At 41.2% G+C, this 27,468-nt stretch overlaps 1 protein-coding gene across 1 annotated transcript in view; it reads right to left on the bottom strand.

Moving 5' to 3' along the window:
• The window catches only part of SUSD3 (sushi domain containing 3), a 71,341-nt gene extending 44,523 nt beyond the window's left edge, over nt 1-26,818 (bottom strand). Inside the window, exon 1 of the mRNA XM_027860624.1 lies at nt 26,322-26,818. Within this exon, the coding sequence (XP_027716425.1) occupies nt 26,322-26,415 (94 nt within the window). The 5' untranslated portion in view covers nt 26,416-26,818. The remainder of the gene's footprint in view (nt 1-26,321) is intronic.
• Nucleotides 26,819-27,468: the final 650 nt, after the last annotated feature.

The following is a 27,468-nucleotide window of genomic DNA, read 5'->3' as shown; positions in this document are numbered from 1 at the left end:
TTAGTGACAAGTGTGTCAGGGGAAAAAAAATGCAGTTAACACACAGAAGTAAATTCTGGAAATGGTGTGGAAATGGTTCCCCAAGATGTGATTTTAAATATCCAAACCCAGGAGAGAGGTTGAGTTGTAAAACCCTCTGGTCCCATAAAAAATAAACCTTTACATCCCCTTTCAGCTCAGGGCCCAAAAGGAGAAACAGGGGACTGGGGTTTAGAGAGCACAGTTTTAGAATCTAAAATTCTTCAGCACTTCCAGACCTATAGGGTTCTGCACTATCCCAGTGCTTTTCTCAGCAATAAATATCATTTCTCATCTCCAAGGGAAAGTTTCAGCCATGTGAAAGCAAAAACACCTACTCAGTGGGTTCCACAGCTCCAATTCTTCCTAAAGAGTCATCAAATTTCCCCAGGTGGTGTTTACGTAATTTTATTTCCATATAACAGATTAATCAACTTTTTTTGTAGATGAGAGGGAAGAGACCTCAGCAATTCCATTGCTTCTGCAATTGCAAGCTTGGATCTCAACTTTTCAGAAGAGTGATCTCTCTCCAAACATGGATCAACCATTTACAAAGTTTTCTCTAAGCTTAACAAGAAGAAGGGAGAGTGAGAAGGGTTCTAACATGGTTTTCTCACAAGGCTGATGACAATTTTGGCTTTGGCATGACCCAGCCCAAATATGCTCATACATCTGAGACAAGTCCTGCACACATCTGGCACCAGAAGTAAGCCTGTGTTTGTTCCCATGGAAACAACATCCAAGGGGTTACTCTGGAAATTACTTCCTTTGGGCTGCAATCTGTCCTTAGGTTAAAGATTTTTATGGTCTACATTTAACAACACAGATTGAATGTAATATTACACCTCAGTTTCTGGGAATCATAAAACCTCATACTGTCCCGAAAGTCTAGCTGCTAATGACATCTCAAGCCAGGCTGGCTTCAGATGGAGAGGAGAGAGGGCGGCATCCACAAATTCTCCAGCCTGAACCCCACTCACAGCAGGGTCATGTTATATTAGACTAATGCCTTTGACACAAGCCATCTCTTATGATGTCACTGCTCCTTGTTTCATTCCCAGGACACCTCTTACCAAGGGACCTGTAAGATTGGAATCTGAAGCCTTTAGGAGGAAATGGATCAAGAACAAAACACGGAAAAACTGAAGAAGGGTAGGAGTCATAGACTGAAAACAGGCAGATTGGGTGGGGGGAAGGGAGAATTACTACATCCCTGGCCACAGATCCAGCTTCACTTAATTAGCTTGGACAAGTTGGTATGTTTTGTAAGGGGGGTGGAGGGGAAAGAGAATGCGGGTGGCTATTTATCCCCCTAGAAAGATGCAACCATTTCCAAAGGGCCATTTCTTAGCAAGTTTTCTTGATAGTCCAGATGCAATTCTTAGATCTCATACAGGACAGAATTCTAGACACTGCCTCAATAACACTTTCAATATTGCTTATACTATCAGACACAATTAAGGTGATCGACTGCTTTCACCAAACTGTCTTGCTTTTTTCTTCTTTTAATCTATTACAAGGAATGAATCACCAAAGGAATGGATATATTTGGAAAGAAAGATGATGTAAAACCAAAAAGATATCAAAATAATATTTAAACAATACCACTACAATTGAGCCTTTCTGGTCAAGTGAGAGGATAAGTCACCTTGTCCTTGTTCCTCCATCTCAGAATGTTTCTCTACCTCCCTCTGAGAAGAGAAAAACAACAACAGTGACAAGGACTGTATGTTCTAAAGAAGGGTCCAAAATGGTCAGTTCCATTCCACAAATATTTATCGGGAATCTACTGTGTGTTGAGCTCAGTGAGGAATACAAAAGTAAGTGAAATACATAGTTCCTGCCCTCAGGGGCTCATAGTTTAGTAAGGTAGTGAGAGACCAGATAATTATAATAAAATTATAATAAAAATCAAATGCTTTGCCACAAGATATTGTAAAAACAAAACCTCGTGGGGGTCCTCAGGAGGGAGACAGAACTTCAGTTGGTAGGAAGAGACCAGGAAAGGCATCAAGAAAGATGAAACATTGGAGAAGGGCCTTGAAGGATGAGTAGAATATCAATATGCAAAGATGAAGAGGAAGAATGTGTAGATCAGGGCTTCTTAAACTTTTTCCACTCTCAACCCCGTCAACACTTCTTAGATAAAGGAAGCATAACCCCCACCTCCAGCTCCAGCTCCAGCTCCTTCTTTGGCTTTTGTGTAGGACTCAGCAACTTCCTTTGAGACTTTCACCTAATTCTGGAGGACTTTCCTAATCCCCTCCACCTCCCTCCTCCAACTGCTCTCTTCTAAGCTTACCTTCCGCCTACTCTGGATAGATATTGTATATACCTATTTATTCATATACATTTTACCTCTTAAAAAAACTTTTAAAAGTTCTGGGGGCAAAAAATACTTGAAGCATGTGAGGAAACATTAAACAGTACAATTTGACTGGAGTGTAGAATACATGTATGGAAAGTGGGAGATAAGGCTGAATAGGTAGATTTGAGTCATATTTGGGAGGTCCTTGCATGCCTAATTAGTCAACAAGCATTTATTAAGCACTTATATATGAAGCACTGTGTTAAGCACTGGGAATAAAAAGAAAGTACAATAAACAAACAAATAAATAAAAATAAGTGAATAAATAAAGCAGTCCCTGCTCTCAAGGGGTATATAATCTAACAGGAGAGATAACATGTAAATATCTAGGTACACCCAAGATATATACAGTGTATATGAAAGTAATCTGAAAGGTGAAAGCATTAGCAGGTGGGGGGTGGGGAGGGAATAACTGGATTTACAGTAAGACACAGGAGAGCCATGGGAAATGATCAAAGCTGTGGATGAGGAAAATTAATCTGACCAGAGATGTGCAGAAAGAAGTGGCGGGGAGGAGGGGAAAGGGGGGTGGGAGAGGAGGAGCTAGTGCCTGAATGCCGAGATGCCAAAGAGGATCAGGAATGACAGTGAGGGGATAGAGTGAAGAGAAGCCAGGGAGCAGATTGGATGTGGGATGCAAACAAGATGGAAAAGTGAAAGATGACTCCAAGAATATTTCTATGTCCTAAAAAACAATGAATATGAAGAATTCAGAAAAGCATGAGAAGACTTAAATGAAGAGACACAGAATGAAATAAGAAGCTGAAGGAGGATATAGGGTCATAGAATCATCAATTCAGAGCTGAAAGGGACTTTAAAAGTTATCCAGTCATCTAATTTATCTTCACTCTTATTTTACAGATGAAGAAACTGAGGCCCAGGATTCAAATCCTGGCCCTTTGACTCTCAATCCATTCCTGTTCTACTGAATGCCACTGACTTTCTGTGTTGGATTTTAGGTGCCAGTGACACATCCAGGGAGATATATCCATTGAACACTCAGAAATAAGGAGCTCAAACCTGTCTCTTTCCAGAAAATATAATCTCCTTGAGGGCGAGGACTATTTTATTTTTGTCTTTAAATCTCCAGTGCCTAGCCCAATATTTGTACATAGTAGGTGCTTAATAAATAGTGGTTGTTGAAATTGTTCAAAATAAAATAAATATTTGTTGAGTAAAGCAAAATAGTGATTGGTTAAATGGAAAGAACACTGGAATTCAGGGGACCTGAGTTTGAAATCCAGGGCTATTTTTCACTTCTGACTGACTTTGAACAAGTCACTTCATATCTCTGAGTCTCAATTCCCTTATTTGTAAAATGAGGGAGTAGAAAAGGAAGTTGACTAATGAATAATTGTAATGCTCAACCTTGACTTGGCAAAGAGATGAAAAGTAACTCCCTCCTTTCAGTAAAGGAGTAGGGGATCACACAGGTTCAGCAAGCTTCATACAAAGGTGGTCATTGTGTTCATTCTACTGAACTGTTTTCCTTTGTTCTAAAGGAATCAGTAGGGAAGCTAGGTGGTACAATGGATAGAGTGCTGGACCTGGGGTCAAGAAGACTCATATTCCTGAGTTCAAATCTGGCCTCAGCTGTGTGACCCTGGGCAAGTCACTTCACCCTTTTTGCCTCAGTTCCTCATCTATAAAATGAGCTAGAGAAGAAAATGGCAAACCATTTATGGTATCTTTGCCAAGAAAACCCCAAATGGGCTCATGAAAACTTAGATATGACTAAAATGACTCAACAACAGCAAAAGGGAATCATTTAGTCAATAAACATTTATTAAGTACCTACTATATGCTAGGCACTGTGCTAAGTGTTAGGGACATAAAGTAAGGCAAAACATAGCCCTGTTCTCAAGAAGCTCACTGTTTAATGGTGGGGACAACCTGCTAACATTATGTACAAAGAAGATACAGAAAGGGTAAATCAGTGAGTATTCAACAGAGTGGTGGCCCTAGAATTAAGGGGCATCAGGAAAGGCTTCCTGTAGAAGGTGGAACCTTAGCTGTGACTCCAGGGAAGCAAAGAAGCATAGATAAGGAGGGAGAGAATTCTAAGTAAGGGGACAGCCAGTGAAAGTGCTCAGAATCAAAGATGGAGAGTTGTAGGGACCAACAGCAAGGAGGTCAATTTCACTGAACTGAATGTCGGATGTAAGTAGGCTGTAAGGTATAAGAAGACTGGAAAGATAGGGGGATGGGGATGGTAGCATTTTATAAAAGGCTTTAAGCACCAAATGGAGAATTTTATATTTGATCCTGAATGTGATAGGGAGCCATTGAAGTCTATTGAAGGGGGATATGACAAGGAAGGAAATTTGAGTGGAGTTTGAAAAGCAGAGGAAAGATATCCATAAATAAAAAATGACTGTGATAGAAAAAGGAAATGTGTTAATAACTTCCACAACTTATTTTAAAACAAAATAAAATGAAGGAGTTGGATTACATGATCAAAGAGATGAAGTAATTTGCCCAAGGTCATACAGATAATAAATGTCAGAGATTGGATTTGAACCCCAAACCTCTGACTGGAGACTGGGGCTCTTGATATTATACCTAAACACAGTAATTACAACAATGCAAAGGAGGAAATGGAAGGAAAAACCTGAAAGCTGTGATATTATAATGATCAAACAACCCAGCTCTAGAGCTGAGTCTGTGATTGATCGTCCAGGATTGAACAACCTTCAGAATCTCACTAATCACTTAGAAGTCATCTGCACAGAGGCGTGGGAATGAATGGAAATAGCAACAATCTCAATTTCTGTAGTTTTTTTTCTTTTTTTCTTAATTTATTTTCAACTTAAATGCTAAAACTTAAATAGACAATAAGAAAAGAAAAAGAAACATATTATAAACTGAAATACTAAAACAAATACAAAATATGAAAAGAAAAAAGTTTTGCCACATGCACAGCAGAATGTAAGAGAGGATTCAAAATATACAGCAGCAGATTTCCATTTCAAAAAAGCCTGTATAATAAATACTTCACACTGTGTTCTGAGCTGTCCATCTTTTCTTTGCTTCCTTGTAAGTTTTCTTTTGTTCTCTGTTGTGCACTTTTTACTTTGTTCTTGGTTTTTCCCCCTTTCCCCACCCCAGAAGGCTACAATTAAGTGTGAATATATTTATCTATACCTATATATATGTACATATATACACATACATACATATATATACACATACATACCCATAAACACACACACATATATATACACTTATATCCACATCCATACATTTAGATATCTACAATCATACTCACATATAGATATATAAATTCATATGCACCTATGTAAGACTGTAGCATACTTGTTTGTCCTGTTTCTCTGAAGGTGGATAACATCTTCCTTCATAGATCTGTCTTTCCATATTTTTCTAAGTCCACAAACTCATCGTTTCCTATACCACAGCAATATTCCAACATTATACTGTCTAGTTATTTTAAATAGTCTAAAATTCTGTAGTTTTTCATACAATTGTATGAAACAAATAGTGTAAGAATTATTAAACTCGTCTTAGAGATGATGAAATGGAACCGGAGTGGTAATTTGCCAAGTGTCATTCAGCTAGTAAACAGGGCATCTCTGGGTCCAAACTCTAATCTTCTAAGTCCAATTTCTGAGTTCTCTCTCCTGGACCACACTACCTTTCGTAGGAAGGGAATGTAGAATGAGAGACACAGGCCAGGAAGGAACCTTAGGAGATGCCTACATTTATTTAGCAAGTGGGAGAGATGCCAGTAGCAAGTGGACGGGCAGGTAGGAAAACCAAGCTAGTTCAACAACAAGAAAGACAGGGAGTAAAGAGTTTCAAGAAAGAAGAAGCTCAGTCAACGATTTCAAATGCTACAAAAAGGCCAAAGAAGACAAGGCCTCAGAAAAGACCATTGGATGTGGTGACCTTTGAGGCAGTAACTTCAGTAGCTCATGAGAAGGAACTCAGACTATAAATTTGCAATGAACCTTAGAGATTATCAAGCCAAATGAACTAATTTTATAAATGAGGAAACTGAGGCCCAGAAGGAGGCAGCGTGGTATGATGGAAAGAGCCTTGGATTTAGTCAGAGGGTTCAAATTCTACTTGTTACTTTGAACCTAGCCATTCAATTAAACCTCTTTGGGCCTCAGTTTTTTCACCTATAAAAGGAGGAGATTGGATTGGTTGGCCTGCATATAGGATTCCTCCCAGCTCCAAATCCATCGTCCAATAAGTTGAGGGGTTCTTAACCTTTTTTGTTTCATGAATCCCTTTTTGGTTTGGGTGATGATTATGGCCACCTTCTAGAATAATGTTTTTAAATGTATAAAACAAAATATTGAGGATTACAAAGGAAATCAATTAGATTGAAATGGTTATGAAAATATTTTTAAAACAGGTTCATAAACCCCAGATTAAGAGTCCCTGCTATAAGGGGAAATAATTAGTCCAGGCTCACACAGGTGGTCAGTAGCTGAGCTGTGATTTCCACCCATGTCTGTGATATCTAGCCTCTCAAACAGTAGGAACCAGACTAAAAGTAGTTGAAGAAATTGAGATGGTCATCACAGGCAGCTCCTTTAAGGCGTTAGATGGTGAAGGGAAGGAATCAGAGAGTGGAGAATTGGAGGTAGGCAGCATGGCTGGGGGTAAAGAAAGGAGAGGCAGGATAGAAGGGGACACACCTAAGCATGTCTGTTGTTGTGGCTGTGGTTGTTGTTATTACTCCAGTCATTTTAGTTGTGTCTGACTCTTCATGACCCCATTTGGGGTTTTCTTGGCAAAGATACTAGAGTGGTTTGCCATTTCCTTCTCCAGCTCATTTTATAGATAAGGAAACTGAGGCAAACAGGGTTAAGTGATTTACCCAGGGTCACACAGCTATTAAGTATCTAAGACTGGATTTGAACTCAGGTTTTCCTGTCTCCAGGCCCTGCACTGTATCCACTGTGCCACCTAAAGAGATTTTCTTCTTCTTTTTTTTTTTTCATTTCTTTTAACTGAACCATAGCAATACTTTAGATCATTTTCCTTACTGGACAGATGAAGAAAGTAAAGGACCTTGACCTGTAGCAAATATTTGGGTAAATAATTAAACATTTAGAAAAGTTAAAAGATATTCACAATGGGGAGTCAGAGGGGGTTAGGGAGAATTGACCTTGCAGCCAGAGTAAACAAGCAGTGGGAGAAGTTTCTTTAAACAGGTCCCCAGTTTTCCCCCAGCCCCGCCCACCAAACCCACACCTGGGGCCTACCGTCACTTCTGGGAAACCGAGACTGCAGCTAGAGAGAATCAGACCTTTTTAACTGGGCTGCAACAGACAGCTAGGAAAATGTGCCAAACCACAGACCCTTCTCCCTGGAAAGGGTCACTTTCATTCAGTATAATCCCTCAGCCTCTGCCCATCGGAAAACTCATCAGACTTTTTTTTTCTTTTCAGATGGTGACCTGACCATATAAGTTGAAGGTATATCTGGATACCCTTTGTGGCAACACAGAGTTTGGTCTATAATCAAGCAACTTCAAAAGTTATTATGAAACAGACAGAAAGATTAAAAAAAAGGCCAGACCTAATTTCAGTTTGTCTGCTGCAGCACAGGGAGGGTTTGTAGGCTCAACCTTGACTCATATGTCTCCAACAGAGTTTTCTAGTTTCCACCAGGGCGAGCACAGGCAGGAAGAGATGCTCAAGGAAGAAAAAGACCTTTTGGGTATTACAATCCAAACCACAACCTGCCTGAGAGGTAACAGAAGCAAATGCTGCCTGCTTGCTAAAGGGGACTCCTCTACAGGACCAGTTGGTGAAACCATCTGGTCATGCTGGGTGCTCAGAGTGGAGCCAGGGTTTGCTCCCCTCCTTCAGAGCTCCCCACCAACAGGATGGATTTTGATAGAGGTTGAACTAGGACATGTCTAGAAAATGGAAAAGTATTAGAATTTAACTCAGGAGATCTGGGTTCAATTTCCACCTTTATGGAATTTGTCTGACCCTGGGGACAAACCACCTAATCTCTCTGAGACTCAGTTTCCATATCTATAAAATGGGGAAAAAGAAACTTATGCCAGTTACCCCAGAAGACTGTAAATAAAGTGCTTTGTAAATCTTAACTCGATATAGAATTGTAAAGGTATTAGTTATTATTTTCTGATTTAGCCATATCTCTTCCTTATTGGGGATGTAATGATTTAGTCATAAGTCCTTGAATAGATAAATGGTTCTGAGGGACTATTGCCATTAGGATAACAACTCACATTTCTATAGGGCCATAAGTTTTGCAGAACTTATTCCTCACAAAAACCTTGTGAAGTGGATGTTTTAAGTTTTATTATCCCCAAACAGAGACTCATAAAGCATAAATGACTTGCTCATGACCACCCAACTAGCAAGGGTGTAAGGCAGAACTTGAAACTAGGTTTCATGACTCCAAACCCAATGCTCTGTCCATGACACCATTTTTCTTGTGCCATGGACCTGTGTGGCTGTTGAATGAAGCCCATGGACTCATCCTCAGAATAATATTTTTAAATGTATAAAATAAAATACATAGGATTATAGAAGAAATCAGTTCTATTGAAATTCAGTTATCAAAATAGCATAAAATAGTTCATGGGCCCAGGTTAAGAACCCCTGAACTACTCTTTCTTAGGATGATTTACGAATGCAGCTAAATTTACCTCTCAAGATAATATACTTGGGAAGATTTAATGGTACAAAGATATGTATTCCCTTTGATTCAGTACAAATGCCAAGTATAGAATGCTTAGTTGGTATTATGAAACAATAACCCAAAGGGCAATGGAAAAACACATGGTGGAAGGAAGGATGCTTCTGGGTGTTACCAAACACCACTTCTACTTAAAAAGTGGCATAACAGTTATTATCAGGGATTGGAAGAAGATGTCGGCTGGTTATGGATCAAAGAAAGAGGTATCAGACAGAGAACTCAAGGGTTAAATTGGGATCATAGCAGAAAGAGCCAGAAGACGACTTCCAGGGCATTGGGTAAACTATACATGGGAGACACGGACAAGAATTGCATTGGGATGAGAAAGCATGAGGGAGCTACATTTGGCCCATGGGAAGGAAGGACCCATATCAAGGAGCTCAAGCATCCAAGGTATTTTGTGCAGGGCATAGTGCTGGTGCTAGGCATAAGGACAGCTCCCTCACTCCTAAGCCTCTCACCATGTCAGGTAGAAAAGGTATGTATACAAATGTCTGTGATAGAAAGGAAAATGTGATTGTTTAAAAGCAAAACGGAGGTAGGTCCAGGTCAAGCGTTTTGCGATTTCTGGGGACTAAGCAATTGCATTCTGCTAAAGGTGGCAGATGACCTGGGGAGACTTTAAGGAGGTGGTACCTAAGGTGATGCTGCTTGTCCTTCGTTTTCCAAGGGAACTGATGACATCACAGACAAATGGGGGAGAACCAGGAGAGAGCAGTGCAAAGACAACCTAGAGAGGGGAGAGTATCCAGGAGAGGGAGAATGATCGCTTCAAATGTCACCAAGAGTTCAAGGATTAAGGAAACACCATTACACTTGGCGATTAAAAGATCATTAGTTATTTGGGGATGGCACTTTCAGTTGGATGATGAGGTCAGAAGCTAGAATGGAGAGTCTAGAAGACGTTTAAGATGATAAAATCTCAGAACTGGAAGGGACTTTAAAGGTTATCTCATCAAAGGGAGCACAGTTGGAATCTAGCCAAATCGTACTCCATAAAAGCATCCCTATACCATCCCTACTCAACCAGCCTCCACCTGAAGACTTCCAGTGACAGGGAGCTCACTACTGCATGAGGCAATGTTTTCTATTATCAGACAGCACTGGTTTTGGGAAAAGTCTTCCTTACATTGAGGAGGCAGTGTTGTCTAGTGGACAGAGGCAGCCTTAGAGTCTGGAGGACTTGGGTTCCAGTTCTGCCTCTAAGACACATTGGCCTGTGGTCCTTGGCAGGTCACTTTATTGGTTAGTGTCCAAGGCAATTCTCTTAGATTCTAAGTATCGGAGCATGCGCAAGTCTTTATTGGTAAAAGGAGTTTCCTCACAAAGGACTCCGTGTATCAATGAAGTCATAGTTCCAGCAACCCTCTCCTCTACCCCTTCAAAGGAGCCCAGATCTGCCCCTCTGCCTCCCAGCCTTGTCCCTTGGAGTCACATAGTTTCTATATGATGGACCTTCAAATATCTGAAGCCAGTGCTCATGACTCTTGAGTCTTCTGATCCCCAGGTTAAATATGCCACTTTTCAAATGGAAGTGATGTTTGGCAACACCCAGTTGCCTTACTCCCACCATGTGTTTTTCCATTGCCCTTTGGGTTATTGTTTCATAATATTAACTAAGCACTCTACAATTGGTGTTTATACCGAATCAAAGGGCATACATACGGTTGTACTATTAAATCTTCCTGAGTATGTTATCTTGAGAGGTAAATTTAGTTACTTAGTAAATCATCCTAAGATATAGAGTAGTTCAGGGGTTCTTAACTTGGGGTCCACAAACTTGTTTTTTTAACTATTATTTTGATAACTGAATTTCAATAGAATTGGTTTCCTTTATAATCCTGTGCATTTTATTTTCTATATTTAAGAACATGATTCTGAGGATAGGTCCATAGGTTTCACTCACCAGACAAAGAGGTCCATGGCACAAGATAAACAGGCGTGCCACAGCTTCTTGAAGTCACAGTTGAGTTGAGTGCCAGGCGGACACCAAGGGTGGATAAATAGCCCTGAAAAGGGCTTACAAGCCTTCACGCCAGCCAGAGGGTTCTAGTTCTCCTTGAACACCCCATACAACTAAGGTAAGCCTTGAATGAAGGAAGGGAATAATCTTAAAATAGGCGGGGCTTGTAGGTGCGGGTGGGTTCATTCTAGGAATGAGGGACAACAAGCAAAGACAAAGGGATGAGAGAAGGGAAAACAAGAATGGGAGGGAAGGAGAAGCCCAGATTGGCTCCAAGAATATGGAAAGGAGTAATAGGAAAGGAGGAAGGGCAGGGAATAAGCATTTATATAACACTAATGTGCCACACACTGTGCTATGCACTTCACAAATATGATGTCATGTGATCTTCACAACAACCCCGGGAGGTGGGTGCTGTTGTTATCTCCATTTTAGTTAAGGAAACTGAAGCAGACAGAGATTAAGTGATTTGTCCAGGGTTGCACAGCTAGTAAGTGTCTGGGGCATGTCTCAAATTCAGGTTTTCCTGATTCCAAGCCCAACATGCTATTTGCTACACCACCTGGCTGCCTCTAGTTGTACAGTCAAGTTTGACACAGTCAACAGCAAGGGCCACAGATTCCTGGAATTGGGCCAAAGGCATTCAGACCCAAAAGAGGGCAAATAAAGAAGGAAATGGCCCATATGTGCTAAAGTATTTATAGTAGCTTTTGGAGGGAGGGGGTTGGTGCAAAGAACTGGAAGGAAAGTGAGTGTTCATAAACAAAGGAATAGCTGAACGGATTGTGGTATATGAATGTAATATAATATTACATAGCATTAGAAATGATGAATAAGAAGAATTCAAAGGAACTTGGGAAGACTTGTATGAACTCAAACAGAGCAAAATGAGCAGAACAAGGAGAACAATGTACATGACCACAATAACTCAAAGGAAAATAATACTGAGTGACTTCCCCCATTACATCGTAAGCCCCTTGAGGGCAGGGACTGTCTTTTTCCTTTTTTTGTATCTCCAGCTCTTAGCATAGTGTCTGGTACATAGTAGAGGCTTAATAAATGTTTATTGATTGATTGAGAACTCTGATCAAGGTAGCAACTAATCATTAATTCAGAAGACTGATAGTGAAGAGACTGAGGAAAAGAGGTAAAGGCAGGTCAAGTCTCTGAATGGAAGTGGTAGACTAGAAACACAGCCAATGTATTGATTTGTGTTGCTTGGCTTATTTGCTGCAAGGGCAGTTAGATGGCACAGTGGATAGAATGCTGGCCCTAGAGTCAGGAAGATCTGAGTTCAGATCCAGTCTCAGACACTCACTGGGTGTGTGACCCTGGGCAAGTCACTTAACTTTGTTTGCCTCAGTTTCCTCATCTGTAAAATGAGCTGGAGAAGGAAATGACAAACTACTTCAGTAACTTTGCCAAGAAAACCCTAAAAGGGGTAACACAAAGAGTCAGACATGATTGAAGATGAGTAAACAACAGCAACAAAAATTTACCACAGGGGACAGCTCTACTGGATGGGAAGTAAGTCAGTGAGATATAACAGAGATTTTCTAAAAGAACAACATTTAAACTTTTAAAAAATGATAGTGATCTATCTTCTTGGAGGATTCTCCTGAGCAGAATATATACTTATCTCCCATTGGAAACCGATTGGCTCTCTCACATAGCCAGGAAAGAGTCACACAGCTAGTAAGAGTCTGAGATTGGATTTGAACTCAAGCCTTCCTGACTCCTGACCCAGTGCTCTATACTCTTTGCCACTAGCTCCTTGTTGCTTCAGTTCTCTGAGCTCCAGTTTTCTCAACTACAAAATAAGGGGTTTACACTAGATGATCTCTAAGCTCCCCTCCTGCTCTAAATCCTATGATCTTGAAAGTGGGCAGAATTCACAAAGTCCAGGCGGCTCCTTAGATCTGGAAGCCCATCTCCAGTCATTGAACACTGTAGGAGAATCTCAAAATTGAGCAGATTATAATCACTATAAATTTATATTATGCTCCCCTCAGTGGGTCCTCACTGGTACCTGGAAATACTTTGATTATATTTTTATTAATTCTCTCTCTCATTCCTTACAAATGATTCCAAACCTTTTCATCTCTCCTCAAGGCCTTAAGTACCCCACTATCCACCCCTACTTATGGCAGATGATAGTACTTCCTACTTTACTGAAAAGATGTGTCAGTTGTCCTAAGCTACCTTGATTTCCTGCTTTGATACCTCAAAACTTCCTGGTGTCTTTACTCATTCTCTTCCTCTCTCCTGCCTCATAAGAAAAGGTGACCTTATTCTCTTTTGCTAAAACTAACCCTTTCATATGGGTGTGTGATCTCATTCCTTCCCAACTCTTCCAATAACTTACACTAATAGTCACTTGCTTTTTCATGAATTTTCAAGCTCTCCTTCTCCAGTGGCTCCTTCCCCTTTGCCTACAAATATACCTGGGTCTCTATCTTAGGAAAAAAAAAGCTTTTTCATGCTTCTATCTCATTCAACTACCATCCAATCTATCCCTATATTCTTCATTGTCAAACCTGATAAAACTGTTTATAACCCTGTGCCTCCAGGGTATCACCATTCACTCCATACTCAATCATTTGTAATCAGTTGTCATATTAGCAACTATGGAAATTGTTCTCAAAAAGTCACCAGTGATCTCTCAATAAATCCAAGTCCAGTCACCATCATCTTTAATATCTCTGAAGCATTTGCAATTGTTGACCAATTCCTGCATAATGTTATGTCTTCCTTGGCTTCCATTATACCATATTTTCCTCATTATCTTCCTAAGCATTGTCCATCTTCAGTGCCTATTCTAGGTATAATCGATGATGGACCAACTCAATGAACCAGTGATCCAGCCAGTGTCATTATCTGGATAGCTGACAACTGTCATTTTTCATCCACTTAGTTTTCCCTGTATGACCTGTTGTGCTTATCTCTTGAGTAATGATCTCAATGAGGGGCACATTTAATGTTCTGGGACATGATACAATCAGCGTAGTATCATCTGCAAACATGAACATTTTAAGGACCAGCTACAGGGAATTTCACTACCATTGACCCTTGCACAAGATATCCTCCATGCTGCTGGTAAACATCTTTGGTGAGCATTCATTTCCTTTTTGTGCCTACCTAAACAATAATCAGAGAGTCACTGAAGATTTTTTTCCGTGCTTGCAACTGTAAAGGAATCTTACATCATCTTAATGTGTGCATAAGACCCCTTTTTAGGGGAGAGCCTTGAAGACTCCTTTAACCAAGTAAAAATGCTTTTTTTAATAATTGAAAAACAATAAACACCACAAGAGCTTGTATTTCATGTATTTTTTGATCATTTGTGTAACTGTAAAGATGTGTGGTCTGTTGTAGAAAACCTGCCTATTCCATTTTCACATTTTCATCAAGGATACCCTTGATATGCATGTAGATCACTCCTGTAAAGATTTCAGAAAGATGAAAAAAAACCCTGATATTCTCGATAACCTTTTTAGTGGTTTAATAATATCCTTCCATTATTTTTTCCACTTTTTTGGTATCTTCTCCTCATTGAAATAACTTGTAAAAATAATGCTTCCATGTTTTCAAGATTGTGTCATTTCCCATATGGATCTCTTCATTGTGTTTCTGTTCCAGTCTAGTTGTGTTTTCCAACTTTATCTTAAAGTAACATTTCCACTTCCCTGTATGGGACAACAGGGGATGAAGCAGTAAGTTTCAAGTGTGATTGTTGTTCTGTCAATAATGAGTGGCCATCAAATCTTTGGTTCAAAACCTCAAGTAAGGGAGACCCCATAACTGTGCTAAAGCAGCCCATCCCACATTCATAAAGCTTTAATTGTGAATTGAAAGCTTTTCCTAATATTAAATCTAAATTTTCCTCTTTGTAGTGTCCACTCACTACTCCCAACTCTACTCTTTGGGGCTAAGAAGTATAGTCCCTCTTCCACATAAAAGCTCTTCAAATACTTGAACACAGCTGACAACCCTCCCTCCCCTTCCCCTTCCCTGAAGTCTACTCTCCTCCAGGTTAAAAATTTCCAGTTCCTTCAACAAAACCTTATAAAACATGAAAGAGATCCTTCCTTATCTTGGTTTCACTCCTCTGGACACTCTCCAGTTTACCAGAGTGGAACACAGTATTCCAGATAAGGAATAAGGGCTTTCATCCCCAAAATAAAAGAGATTACTCTAAAAATGTTAACAAATTTGCTCCATTAGTTTATTTCTTGTCTTCCTGTTAATCCATATATTAATGAAAGCTAGTAGAAACATCTCACTCAGATGAGTCTTACACCACACTTTCTATAGACTTGCTTTGCCCTTCATTTCTTTTTACAGTCTTTTGAGATAAGAAACACCTTGGCAGAGTGGACAAGTCCCCAACCTTAAGGTCAAGAAGTCCTATGGGCAAGTCACTTAACCACCGAGTCTCTCAGGCAACTCTAAAAGACCAAGTTGGGGAGCAGGTGCTGATCTGCAGGAGTCCTCTGCAACAATGACATCCCAGGTCCAATTCCATCCCATCACAAGAGGAGACACTGTCTTCACAACCTTTTACTATTCTCCTCATCATAGAATTCATAGTCTAAGCCAGTGTTACCTGCAGTTGCCATTTATTTTTACTTGGTAAAGAGGACAAATGGTTTCTGGGTTCCCTTGTTCTTCTACTTCTGATGACTACTCCATATCATTTCAACTTTTAAAGGAAAGAATAATGATCAAGATCAATATTGCTGCTTATTTCCATTTTATCTGTCATCAATAACGCATTTGAATAGGTTGGGTTGAAGCCTTTGTAATTGTTCTCAGTGACTTCTCATCTTTAGCCTTTCCTCAAATTTGATGCTGACTTTGAACTTTGATCTAATTCTAACTTTTGCTAACTAGTCAATGGATTAACTACACACACACACACACACACACACACACACACACACACACACACACACACACACACATTAATCTAATAGGGCTTCCATATCAGTAACCAGTAACTTCCCATTTGTTAAGATATACTTAGTTTTATTTTTATAATAGTGTTAAAAATAACAACAATAATAACTAATACTTATATAACACTTTAGGTTTTGCAAAGTGCTTTACATGTGAACTTATTTGATCCTTACAACAACCCTGTGAGGCAGGTGCTATTATCGCCCCCTTTTACAGATGAGGAAACTGAGGCACAGAGAGATTAAGTGATTTGCCCACAACTAAGTAGCTAAGACTGGATTCAAACTGAGGTTTTCATGATTCCAAGTGATAGACTTATCCACTGCGCCACCTACAATCTGACAAGCAGCTACAGTGTTCAGCGGTAAAGACAAACTGTATCGCATGACCACACACTGTACTCTAGTAACAATTCTCAGTCCCATAAATGTGTTCCTTTGACCACCAACATTTGTATATGACTTTAAAAGTTCCCAATTGCCCACCTGATAAAAGCAAACTCTTTATCCTTTAGTTAATCAATCCACACATTTATTTAAAAGCTTATGTGCCAGACAACATGCTAGGTGCTGGAGACACAAATAGGTAAGAAAAAGCTTACACGTGGGGGCAGCTAGGTGTTGCAGAGGATAGAGCTCCAGCCTTGGAGTCAGGAGGACCTGAGTTCAAATCCAATCTCAGACACTTGACACTTACAAGCTGTGTGACCCTGGGCAAGTCACTTCACTCTGACCGCCTCACCAAAAAACAAAAACAAAACCCAAAACCCCCACAATTAAGAAGTTTACACTTTAATGGAGTATATTATATGGATACAAGTACATACATAAATATACGCAGAATGAATAATTATAAGATCATTTGGGAGAAGGGCACTAGCATATGGGGCAGGGGTGCTAGAGAGGAGAAGAAATTAGGAAAGACTTCCTGTAGAAAGAGGTACTTAAACTGAAACTTACAAGAAGAAAAAGATTTCATGTGGCAGAAGTGAAAAAGGAATGCATTCCAGACATGAGATCTGGTAGTCACAAAGGCATAGCCTCAGGTGACGGGGGAGTGGTATGTCTTATGGAAGAAAGAAAGTGAAGGCCTGTTTAGCTGGATTTCTGAGCTCAGTGCCTGAGGAAGAAAGAGCAATGTCCACTGAGGCCAGAAAGATAAGACATGGGCAGGTTGTGGGTGGAAACTAAAGAGAGGAATTGGTATTTTTTCCTAGAAGCAAAGTTGATGAGATGGGAGAAGTGACATGGTCAGATCTGCATTTACAGAAAATCACTTCTGTGCACATAACAGCCTGGAGTGTGGAGACACTTAAGCCAGGGAAACAAATAGAAAAACCAAATGAAATAGAAATAGAAGTTGCAGTGATTCAGGTAAAAAGTGAGGAGGGTCTGAATTAAGGTTCTTGTAGCTGTGTGAGTGAAGAGAAAGGTTTGGATGAGAAAGATACAGCAGAGACAGAAATAAAAATATTTGGCAACTGGTGTCATTGACAGAAAGTAAATTTTAGAAGAGATGAGGATTTGAGGGGAAAGATAATGAGCCCAGTTTTGGACATATTGAATCTGAGATGTCTCTGGGACATTCAGTTTGAAATATCAAATGTGCAATTGGTCACGTTGGACTGAAGGTCAAGAGAGACTGGGCTAGATATGTGGACCTGTGAGTCATCTGCATGGAGAACTTAGACCCACAGGAACCAAAAAGATTACCAAGAGAGTATGATTAGAGGGAGAGAAAAAAAGGGCCTAGGACAGAACCTAGAGGTATGCTCACAGTTGGGGGGTAGAGTTACATGATGAACCAGGAAAGGAGCTGGAGAAGGAGCAGATGGACGAGCAGAAGAAACAGGAAAGAGTAGCGTCACAAAAATCCAGAGAGGAGAGTACCCAGGAAGAAAGGGGAGTCAACAGTGTCAAATGCACAGATATGATTTAAAAAAAAAAAAAGAACTGAGAAAAAAAATCTGATTTGGCAACTAAGAGATTGGTGGCAATTTTGGAGAGAGCAGTTTCAGTTGAGTGATGAGGTCAGAAGTCAGATTGCAAAGGGTTGAGATTGGGAGGTCAGGAAGAGGAAGCAATTGGTATAGGTGGCTTTTTCTAAGAGCTTGCGAACACAAGGGACGTAAAACAATACAATGAGGCAATGGTATGGTTAAGTGGGAATTGGAGGCCATTTATGCACTTCATGGAAGAAACTAGTGAGAAAGAGACAGAGAGAGACTGAGACTGAGACAGAGACAGAATCAGAGAATGGCTAGAGCTTTGATCTACTGGAAAAGATGGGAGTGGCTAGGTTTCAAGTTCACAGGTAGAGAGATGGGCCTTGGTGAGGAGAAGGGCCACCTGGAGAATGATGTCAAGAGGTTTAGAGATAAAGAGATAGGGAGAAGAGGCAGCTCATATCATATGGTCTCAATTTTCTCAGTAGAGAGGCAAGGTTCTCAGCTGAGAGAGAGAAGAGAAAGTGAATAGAAGATTTATATTCAAGAACATTCTTTATCTAGTGTCATCTACGGTTTCAACCTTCTATTATTCCTCTCCATGCCTAACTAAACTATTTAACATCTGTTTTTACAAATCCATTGCTTTCTCAACTCTGTGCTTTTCCTCACACTGCACCCTGACTGTAACATTCCTTTACCTCCTCAGAGAGCAATCTATCTAAAACTTAGTAGATAAGTAGCTAAATGGTGAAGTGGATAGAGTGCTGGGCTTGGAATCAGGAATACTCATCTTCCCAGGTTCAAATCCAGCCTCAGACACTGGCTGTGTGACCCTGGGCAAGTCACTTAACCCTGTTTGTCTCAGTTTCCTCATCTGTAAAATGACCTGGAGAAGGAAATAGCAAACCACTCTAGCATCTTTGCCAAGAAAATCCCTAATGGGGTCATGAACAGCTGGACACAACTGAAATGACACAACAACAGGACTTCTGGGAAGGAAGATGAGCCATACATCCTAAGCTTATAATTCTGGGTCCTGCATTCCAAGTCATTTTTAAGAGACAGTTAATATAGAGTGCCAGGCCTGGAGTCAGCAAGGCTATCTTTTTGTGAGTTCAAATCTGACCTCAGACACTTACTAGCTGTGTAATCCTGGGCAGGTCACTTAACCTTGTCTGCCTCAGTTTCCTTATCTGTAAAATGAGCTGGAAAAGGAAATGGCAAACCATTCCAGTATCTTTGCCAAGAAAACCCCAGATGGGGTCACGGAGAGTCAGACATGACTGAGACTACTGAACAACAACAGACTCCATGTAGAAGTTAAGTGACTTGCCCGGGGGTCATAGAGATAATGTTTCAGAAGTAGGGTTTGAAGCTAGGTCCTCTCGATGCCAACCCCATCACTCTATCTACAATACCGTATTGCATCTTTATTTCTCAAGGGTTCTTTTTATGTTCTATTTTGCACTATACTTAGCGTACATTTCTTGCATAGGATTACATTTTTGAATATTTTTCCTAACCTTCCTGCTAGATTTGTAAGTTCCATGAGGTCAGTGACCAAACTTTAATTATCTTTGACTCTCTCCCAAGGTGGTAGAACAACGTGCTTTGCACATTCTCCAATACTTCAAGGATCAGTGACTTTATGCTCCATCCATAAATGTGCCTCATACCTCTTTAAAACTTCAGTAGACCGTTTCATGAATACCTGTGGTCCCCCACAAAAAAATACCTGCACTTAGCTAGCTTCATCCTTAGAAAATAGACACCTGAAGGCGAAGAAAAACAGGTTTAAAACTTACAGAAAAATTTTCTGGACCAGACATCACAGTAATGATAACAATAATCGTAAAGGCTACCAACCAGTACAGACCATGAGATTTGTCAAATTTAACAAAATGTTTTACCTCCAGATGAAACCTATGAAACGGCTAAAGCCCCAAGAGTGAAATCAATAGGCCTGCTCCATGTTGTCCATGGAGGGCAACAATCCACAGGAACTCAACCAATACCAAGAAAATGTTGATAAACCTCAAACAAATGGCTGGCTCATATGGTGGATTTGTTTACTGAAAGAGAGGCATTTATAATAGGAATAAAAGACTGTCATTTTCTACAGAAATAACAACAAGTTTATCTTTAAGGAGTCTGGATTTAATGATCAGTAAAGAGTATGCCAGGAACCAGCAGAAACGGTGTGACCCATCACCGCAGGTTGCGGAAAGTTCACATCAACCAACACCTGCAACGACACAATCAAGCAGCCAAGAATCATACACACAAAGCTTGTTATCCCACATCAATGGACAGATGACAAATTCTTATGTGACAAAATACAGACCCCTACATATCCTTGAGAACTTAATAAGCTGTACTGGAACTAGACCATTATCACAGTCCAAAACATTGCCCACAATCATCAGGGTACAAAACTGATCGATATAAATGTAAGAATAATGGTTTTTCACATATGTCATCATAGCATATAGTCATAATCTCCAAATTAAGCTGAATGAAAAGCTTTCAGAATGGAGAGAACTAATGGACAAATCAAAATCACATGGAAACTCTTCTCCAGGCTCTGCTCCTGGACTCTACTCTCCCACCTTTATCCCAGCAGGCTTCTCACCCTGGAGATTCCTCCGCCCCTATGTCCCTTCCCCAACCCCCTCCATTGGTGAATTCCTGCCCAAAACTTCATTTGAGGATGTGCTTCAGAGCTGTCACTCTCACTCCCCTCCTGGATCTGTTCCTGACTATCTGGACTTTTTTATAGTTCCCCTGATTTTCAGCCCCACTCCTCCCCTTTCAGCCCCCTTTTATGTTCATCTTCTCTCATCAGAATGTGAACTCCTTGAGGGTAGTAACTGTCTTTTCCCTTGTGTTTGTATTCCCAGTGTTTGGCACAGTGCCTGGCCTCTTTTGGTTGTTGTTTAGTCGATTGGTCCATGACCCCATTTGGGGTTTTCTTGGTAAAGGTTTGCCATTTCCTTCTCCAGGTCATTTTACAGATGAGGAAACTGAGGCAAACAGGATTAAGTGACTTGCCCAGGGTCAAACAGATAGTGTCTGAGATCAGATCTGAACTCAAGTACTCCTGACTTAGAGTGTCAGTGCCTAGCACTCTAACCACTATGCCACCTAGTTGCCCCCATATATACTTATTAAATAACTATCTAATAGGATGAAGTTCATATCATCTCTATTTTCCCATCTGCTCCTGAGGTTGTCTTAAAGATACTTGCAGCGAACCTACAGGTGCCCTTCTCTCCTAATACTTCTATTCAGTGATAAAAAGCAGTCATTTCATCCATCTGCTCAACAGTCCTCAGAATAGAAAATATAAAGGAATAGCAGGATAACAATTCATCCCAAGACCATTTCTATCTAAAAACCCCATCTAAAAATCTGAGAAGAATGAAACAATATGAGAAATTGTAAAAACCATGTGATGCATTGATGTTAGCTTAAAAAATTTCATTATCTGCCAAATACCTAGAACAAGAGGTGGCTGGTGGTTAGGATTATACATCAGAAGCTAGATATATGTCCTATACTTCCAGACAACAAAGAAACACAGACCTCAAAACATCCTTGAAAGCTCAACAAATAAACAGTATGGGACCTGGAACATCATCACAGATGGTTGCCCACAATTGCCCAAACATAACATTGCTCCATAAAAAATTGAGATCAACATTTTAAATAATAGATGCAGATGCCACTGTACCAAATACTCAGCCTCTCCAAGTTACGTGATACCAAAAACCTTTCAAAATATAGGGGACATAGCAGAAGAAATCAGTCATAAAGGAAGAGGATGAGGGACAAATAACCCCCATTCTCCTGTCTCCTATTGGAATTGTCTTCAAGATGCTTTCAGTGAGCCTATGAAAAATGAGCTTATATTGAGATATTTTATTCAATTAAAGGAGTAGTTATTTATCCATCTATGCAACAGTCTTCAGAACATTAAATATAAAAGAAAAATGGCTGGACAAAGACTTGCTCCAATAGCATTTCTATCTGAACTCTATCAAAAAAGTAATAAGAAAAATGATAATAGCTGACATTTCTGTACCACTACAAGGCTTAAAAAGCATTTTGTACAATAATGGCTTACATTTTTATTATACATATATATGAAATATGTACATATTATACATACATGTACATTTATATACACACGTATTAATTCCTTTGATCTCCACAATACAACTGTGCAAATAATTACTGGAAGTATTATTACACCCATTTTACAGATGAGGAAACTGAGGCTTGGGGAGGTTAAGTGACTTGCCTAAGGTCACTAACAATAAGTGTTAGGTACAAGATTTAAGCCTAAGTGTTCCAGGCCCTAAGTCTAACATTCTTTCCACCACACCATGCTTCACCTCAGAAGAGGGATAAGAAACTGAGTGAGGATAGGCTAATGCAATCCATCCCCACCAATAGAAAAATAGCACTAATGCACCAGGAGTGTCATGTTGGTATGACACACATGCCGTATATTTTTCCCAAAGCATGAAGCCTTTAAAGGAGTACTGATGAAAAACAAAACAAAACAAAACACGTTTGCAATTACACATCCTAAACTGGCCAGAGCAGTGCAATCAGCAGGAGTAGGTAAGAAACAAACACAATCTGGAAGCATGAATTGCTTAGGACATTAGTCTCTTGACTTTCCTGGTACTGGTTGATCATTATTCCAAAGAGATGAGGGGACAGATGTTAAATTGGTTTAGTAACTTAAAAGAATACTCATGAGTGATAGAGAAAAGATGGTCAGTGACCACAGGGAGCTCTCTATCAGTGCCCATACTGCTCCGTAGATAACCTCAGCTTATATGGAACAGACATTGCCAATCAAGATAAAGGTCTCAGTACATGAGGCAGTAAATAAAAACTGGACTGATAAGGGAAGGAAAAAATGAGAAAAGCTTCTAGCTTCTATAGAAGCTATATATCTCTGATAACCATTGGATAGGATGATATGAGCCGAAATACATTTCTTTGTACAGGTATTAAAGGGGTTCATACAATTTCACTCACTACTACACTGAACATAGGGCAAACAATGGAATCTAGTGAGAGCAAATTGGATTTGGTTTCAGAGGAACTCGGCTTTCCTTCCAGGTCCCTTACTTAACAATTTGTGTGACCTGTTACAAGTCACTTCCCCTCTGTGGGGCTCAGTTTCCTCATCTGTAAAATGAGGAGGTTGGAACAGATGGTCTCTGAGTTCTCTTCCAGCTTTTAATATCATGATCCTGAACAGGGATGGTTATATTTTATTCTATGCTTTGATATTATTATAAGCTTTTAACCAAGAAGACTCCCAATTAGTTGACTCTGCATTCCTACTGGAAGTAATCAGAAGTAGGGTCAATTTCTAGACATCTACAAAGTGCAGAGCTTTTTAATATTTGTTTAGGTCAGTGTAAAGACCACTTCTCCATAACATGAGAGAGCTGGATTAGATGGTCTTGAAAGGCTCTATCCAGTGCTAAATTCTGTGATCCCATTCAGTGCAAAAGGATCCACCAGGTCTGGTCAAGCACTAGCTTCTAACCAGTCTCTCTCTCTCTCATTTTTAAATGGTCATGTTATTAAAAAATAATCATAATTAACAAGCCTTTAGTGAGGCCTTATAGTGTGTTCAGCCCTGGCTAGGATAGGTGCTAGGGGGAACAGTCTTTAACCTGAAAGTAGTAGAGCTGATGGCCTATTTTTTGAAGAAAACACTAATGTTTGACCCCATTAATGTGTTTATTACATATAAAAGAATCTGTAATAAATGTTGGACTGTATGATACAGACTAGGAGCAAAAGGAATTTGAAGGAAAGTGAACACAATGAATAATTGCTAACACTTATATAATTGCTAATTAGAACATGTATGCACACACACATATAACTACAAGTTGTCTCCCAGATAGAATGAAAGCTCCTTGAAGGCATGGATTTTTGTGTTGTGTTTGTATTTCCTGACCTTCTATGAGGTCTGGCACATGATAGGTGTTTAATAAATGCTTGTCAATTGGTGGATTTAGCACAAAGCACTCTCATGTTTTGTATCTCATTTGAACCTCACAACAACCTCGTGATAGAGGTACTGTAGTTATTTTATGCCCATTTTACAGAAAAGGAAACAGTGGTGCAAAGCAGTAAGTTAATATGTGCATGGCCACACAGCTACTAAGCCTCAGAGGTAGATCTGAACCTTGCTGGCTCCCTGCCCACCACTGTATCCACTACATCCATATAATTGTCATACCTGTAGAATGAGAAAATTCTCTCAAAAGAGCACAGGAGACATGAAACAATAAAAATCTCCAAATGTTTCCATCTCTTGTTTGAATCTTCTTTTTGAAGTGCTCACATACCTACTATCCTGTCCCTTTTAATGGCAGGAACAATGTCCTGGCTTCATATTCTTTGAGACAAGTGGTATACTTGTCAGGAGAGTATCATTTCTCTTCCTAGCAGAAAGCTGGGAGTGAATATGCCATTTCTACGAAGAGCTCTTTCCCTGAACATTTTCAATACGTGCTTTTCACATTTACGTGCACAAATACGTGCATTTAATTCATGTTCCTAGAACTAAAAATCATCTTCAGTCCTTTCCAGTCATTCTAAGTTTTGTGGGAGGAAGAATTCCTGCTTGCATGGATTACTTGGGAAAGTTGACTGCAGGAATGCATCCTGTTTTGTGGCTTTTAAAGTCACTGTCCTCTAGCAAATCCCATTGAGGGAGCAGAAATAATTTAATTGTAACAATGTAACTTGACTTCGTGCATTTAAGTGTCCTCAAATCAAATTTCTGAAAAGAGGCATTTGTTTCTCAGAAACCTGCCACTAATGCCAATGAAAACAGACAGGACAACATGAGTGACTGATTTCTGAATGTCACTGTTTCCTGAGCAAAGACCCAAATATCTTCTGCAGCTGTCACTGTTACTGTGCTAAGAGATGGAAGCTGAGGCATGGAATTTTAAGACTGGGAGGCAGATTGCCATAATTTTTTGAAATCATCACTTTTTAAAGAGTCTCCTACACTAGAGAAATCCATTTCAGACCCCTCCCTCCCCCAAAGGTTCCAAGTCTGGCGCAGTGAAAAGAGTGCTGGATATGGAGTCAGAGAATAGGATCAGAATCTCTACCCCTTACTATCTATGCCACCTTAGACAAGTCACCTTCACTTTTCTGGGCCTCAGTTTCTTCATCTGTAAAGTGGACTGGATGCATTCTAAGGTGCCCTAAGCCTTTGATTCTGAATTCATCACTCCAATCAACTTGCCTTTTATCTTTGTAAGGGAGTGTAGGGATCCAGTCACAGCTCTCAAAAATGGTCATTTAGAAGGCTGCCTTGACTCTTTTCCAAGGTAAATCACATCTCTAATTATTTTAAAGGGTCTGCCACCAAACCTTGTTTAAAAACAAAACTTGCTACCATCCTGGAAGTAAACCTAAAGACCATTTCTGGTGACTGTCATTTATGTCTAAATGTATGCTCACGTTAGCGTTCTATCTCTAACACTTGGGTTAGCGCTTGCCCGCTTTCACAGGGGATGGGGGTTAAGTTCCTATTTCAAAACTGCCTCAGCATTTCCCCGCAGCTGAAAGGAAGAGTTACAGAAGCAAACACATCCGCGCCTACTGCCGCCCACAGATCTGTGAGCTGGGAGTGCTGATATGGGGGCCTTCGTTTGAAAAACAAAGTTCAGCAAACCCAAACGTCGGGTTAAAGGCGGAGTACAGAGGGTTAAAGTGGTTCTCAGGTAGTCCTATAAAAACCGTGTGTCTCGGCCCCAGCACTGCTTCAAAGATGACTCCAGTCATCTTGTCACTTACCCCAGCACTTTTCTGCAAGGCTGTGCTGAAAGCCCTACAAATTATCTGACCTGAAGGGATGATTATTTTACTACCACGTTTGACATCACTTCCCTCGTTATTCTCCGGGCTACGGTATGAAACGTTACGCTGCGAGGAGGGAGCTTTCCTTTCCGGGGAGTCATGAAGTCTCCCTGAAAGGCCGTATTAGCCAAATCCAGGTGTTTCCTTCCCCTCTCGGCGCCGCCCCGCCTGCAGCTCCCTTGGGCCAGCTGACACCTCCAGGGCACAGTACTCCCGTGGCGTCCCCGTCCTCGAGGGGAGCAGACGAAGCCCCGGGCTCCTGCAGCTGCTGGGGCTCCTGCAGCTGCTGGGGCTCCAGAGCCGAGGCATTTTCTCCTCCCTCCTTCACTCTTTCAACAAGTCCATTTCCCTTAAAACAGCTTGGGGGCAGTCAGTCTCAGCCAGGCTCCAGCCTTGCCCCGCCTGACCCCCCCACCCCACCCCCAAGTCCTTCTCACCTGTGCGGTTCTTAAGGACCGGATCCTCGCTGTCGTCCGCCAGCACCGCTGTTCGGGACACATCGAGGCCCGACGCCGCCGTGGCTGCGGGCATAGCTCCGCGCCACTTTGAGCTGCCCCCGCTGCCTCCCCCGGGAGCACCAGGCTCCGGCAGGAACCGTGGAGATAGTGAGAGGAGGGAGCGGGGGAGAAGGGACGGGACGAGAAAGGAGGGGAAGAAGAGGAGGAGAAGGAGAGAGGGAACAGCCGGAGTGGGCAGCGGGAGGGCAGCGAGGTCCTCGGTGGCCTCGGGCAGCTGGCTGTCCCGTCCGTGCCGCTCTCTGTCCCGTACAGCTCTCCTCCTTCTCTGCCTCTCTCCCTCCCTCCGTCTCGCGCGTCCAGCCCAGTCTGGCGAAGAAGCACTCAGCCCCCAAATGGTGACAGCTCCATGCAGCCCTCTAGGGCGCTGGGTCCCGAGCGCAGTGCCGCTGTCCCTGGGCAGTGGAAAATGGGCCGGCCAGGCGGGCGGCAGGCTGGGGCTGAGGCTGAGGAGGCGCTATGCAAGGAAGAACCGGCGCCTGAGCTCTACCCCCGGCTCTCGCAGCCCTAGCTGTGAGCTCAGTTTTCCTTCTCTGGCCGCCCCGCCCTTTCTTCCCCCACCCCTCCCCTAGCCCTGCCCAGCCCAAGTCTCCCTGCAGCAGCTTCTGGGGCCCTAGTGGGGCGGGCTTAGAAATGAGGAGCTGCCTCCAAGGGGCGGGGCCGTCAGGGGCGGGGTTTTGTGCAGGTGAGATGACTGTGGCGGTGGAAGACCCTAAAGATTGGGGAAAAGGCGCAGCACAGTGTGTACAGCTACTGGCAACAGCAGAGGAGGAGGGAATATTCCATATGTATGCTGTGTATGTCAGATTATCCTACAGCTCTAAGCAGGTGCATGCGAAGAGGACCCCATGAACCTTACCTACCTCTTGTCACAGGCACAGAGACCTAGACTACGACTGTCCTCCAAAATAAGAGCTCACATTTCAACTGGACTTTCAAGTCTGCGAAGCACTTTTCTCAAAACCACGTCTATGATAAAGGTTGTGCAAGTGTGATGATTATCTCCATTTTACAGCTGGGAAAACCAAATCCCAGAGAATCGGAAGTGACATGCCCAAAGTCCAGGAGA

This window comes from Vombatus ursinus, unplaced genomic scaffold (genome assembly GCF_900497805.2).
Source record: "Vombatus ursinus unplaced genomic scaffold, bare-nosed wombat genome assembly UNPS02014225.1, whole genome shotgun sequence".
Taxonomy (NCBI): Eukaryota; Metazoa; Chordata; class Mammalia; order Diprotodontia; family Vombatidae; genus Vombatus; species Vombatus ursinus.
This window is presented reverse-complemented; position numbering and strand designations above follow the sequence as displayed.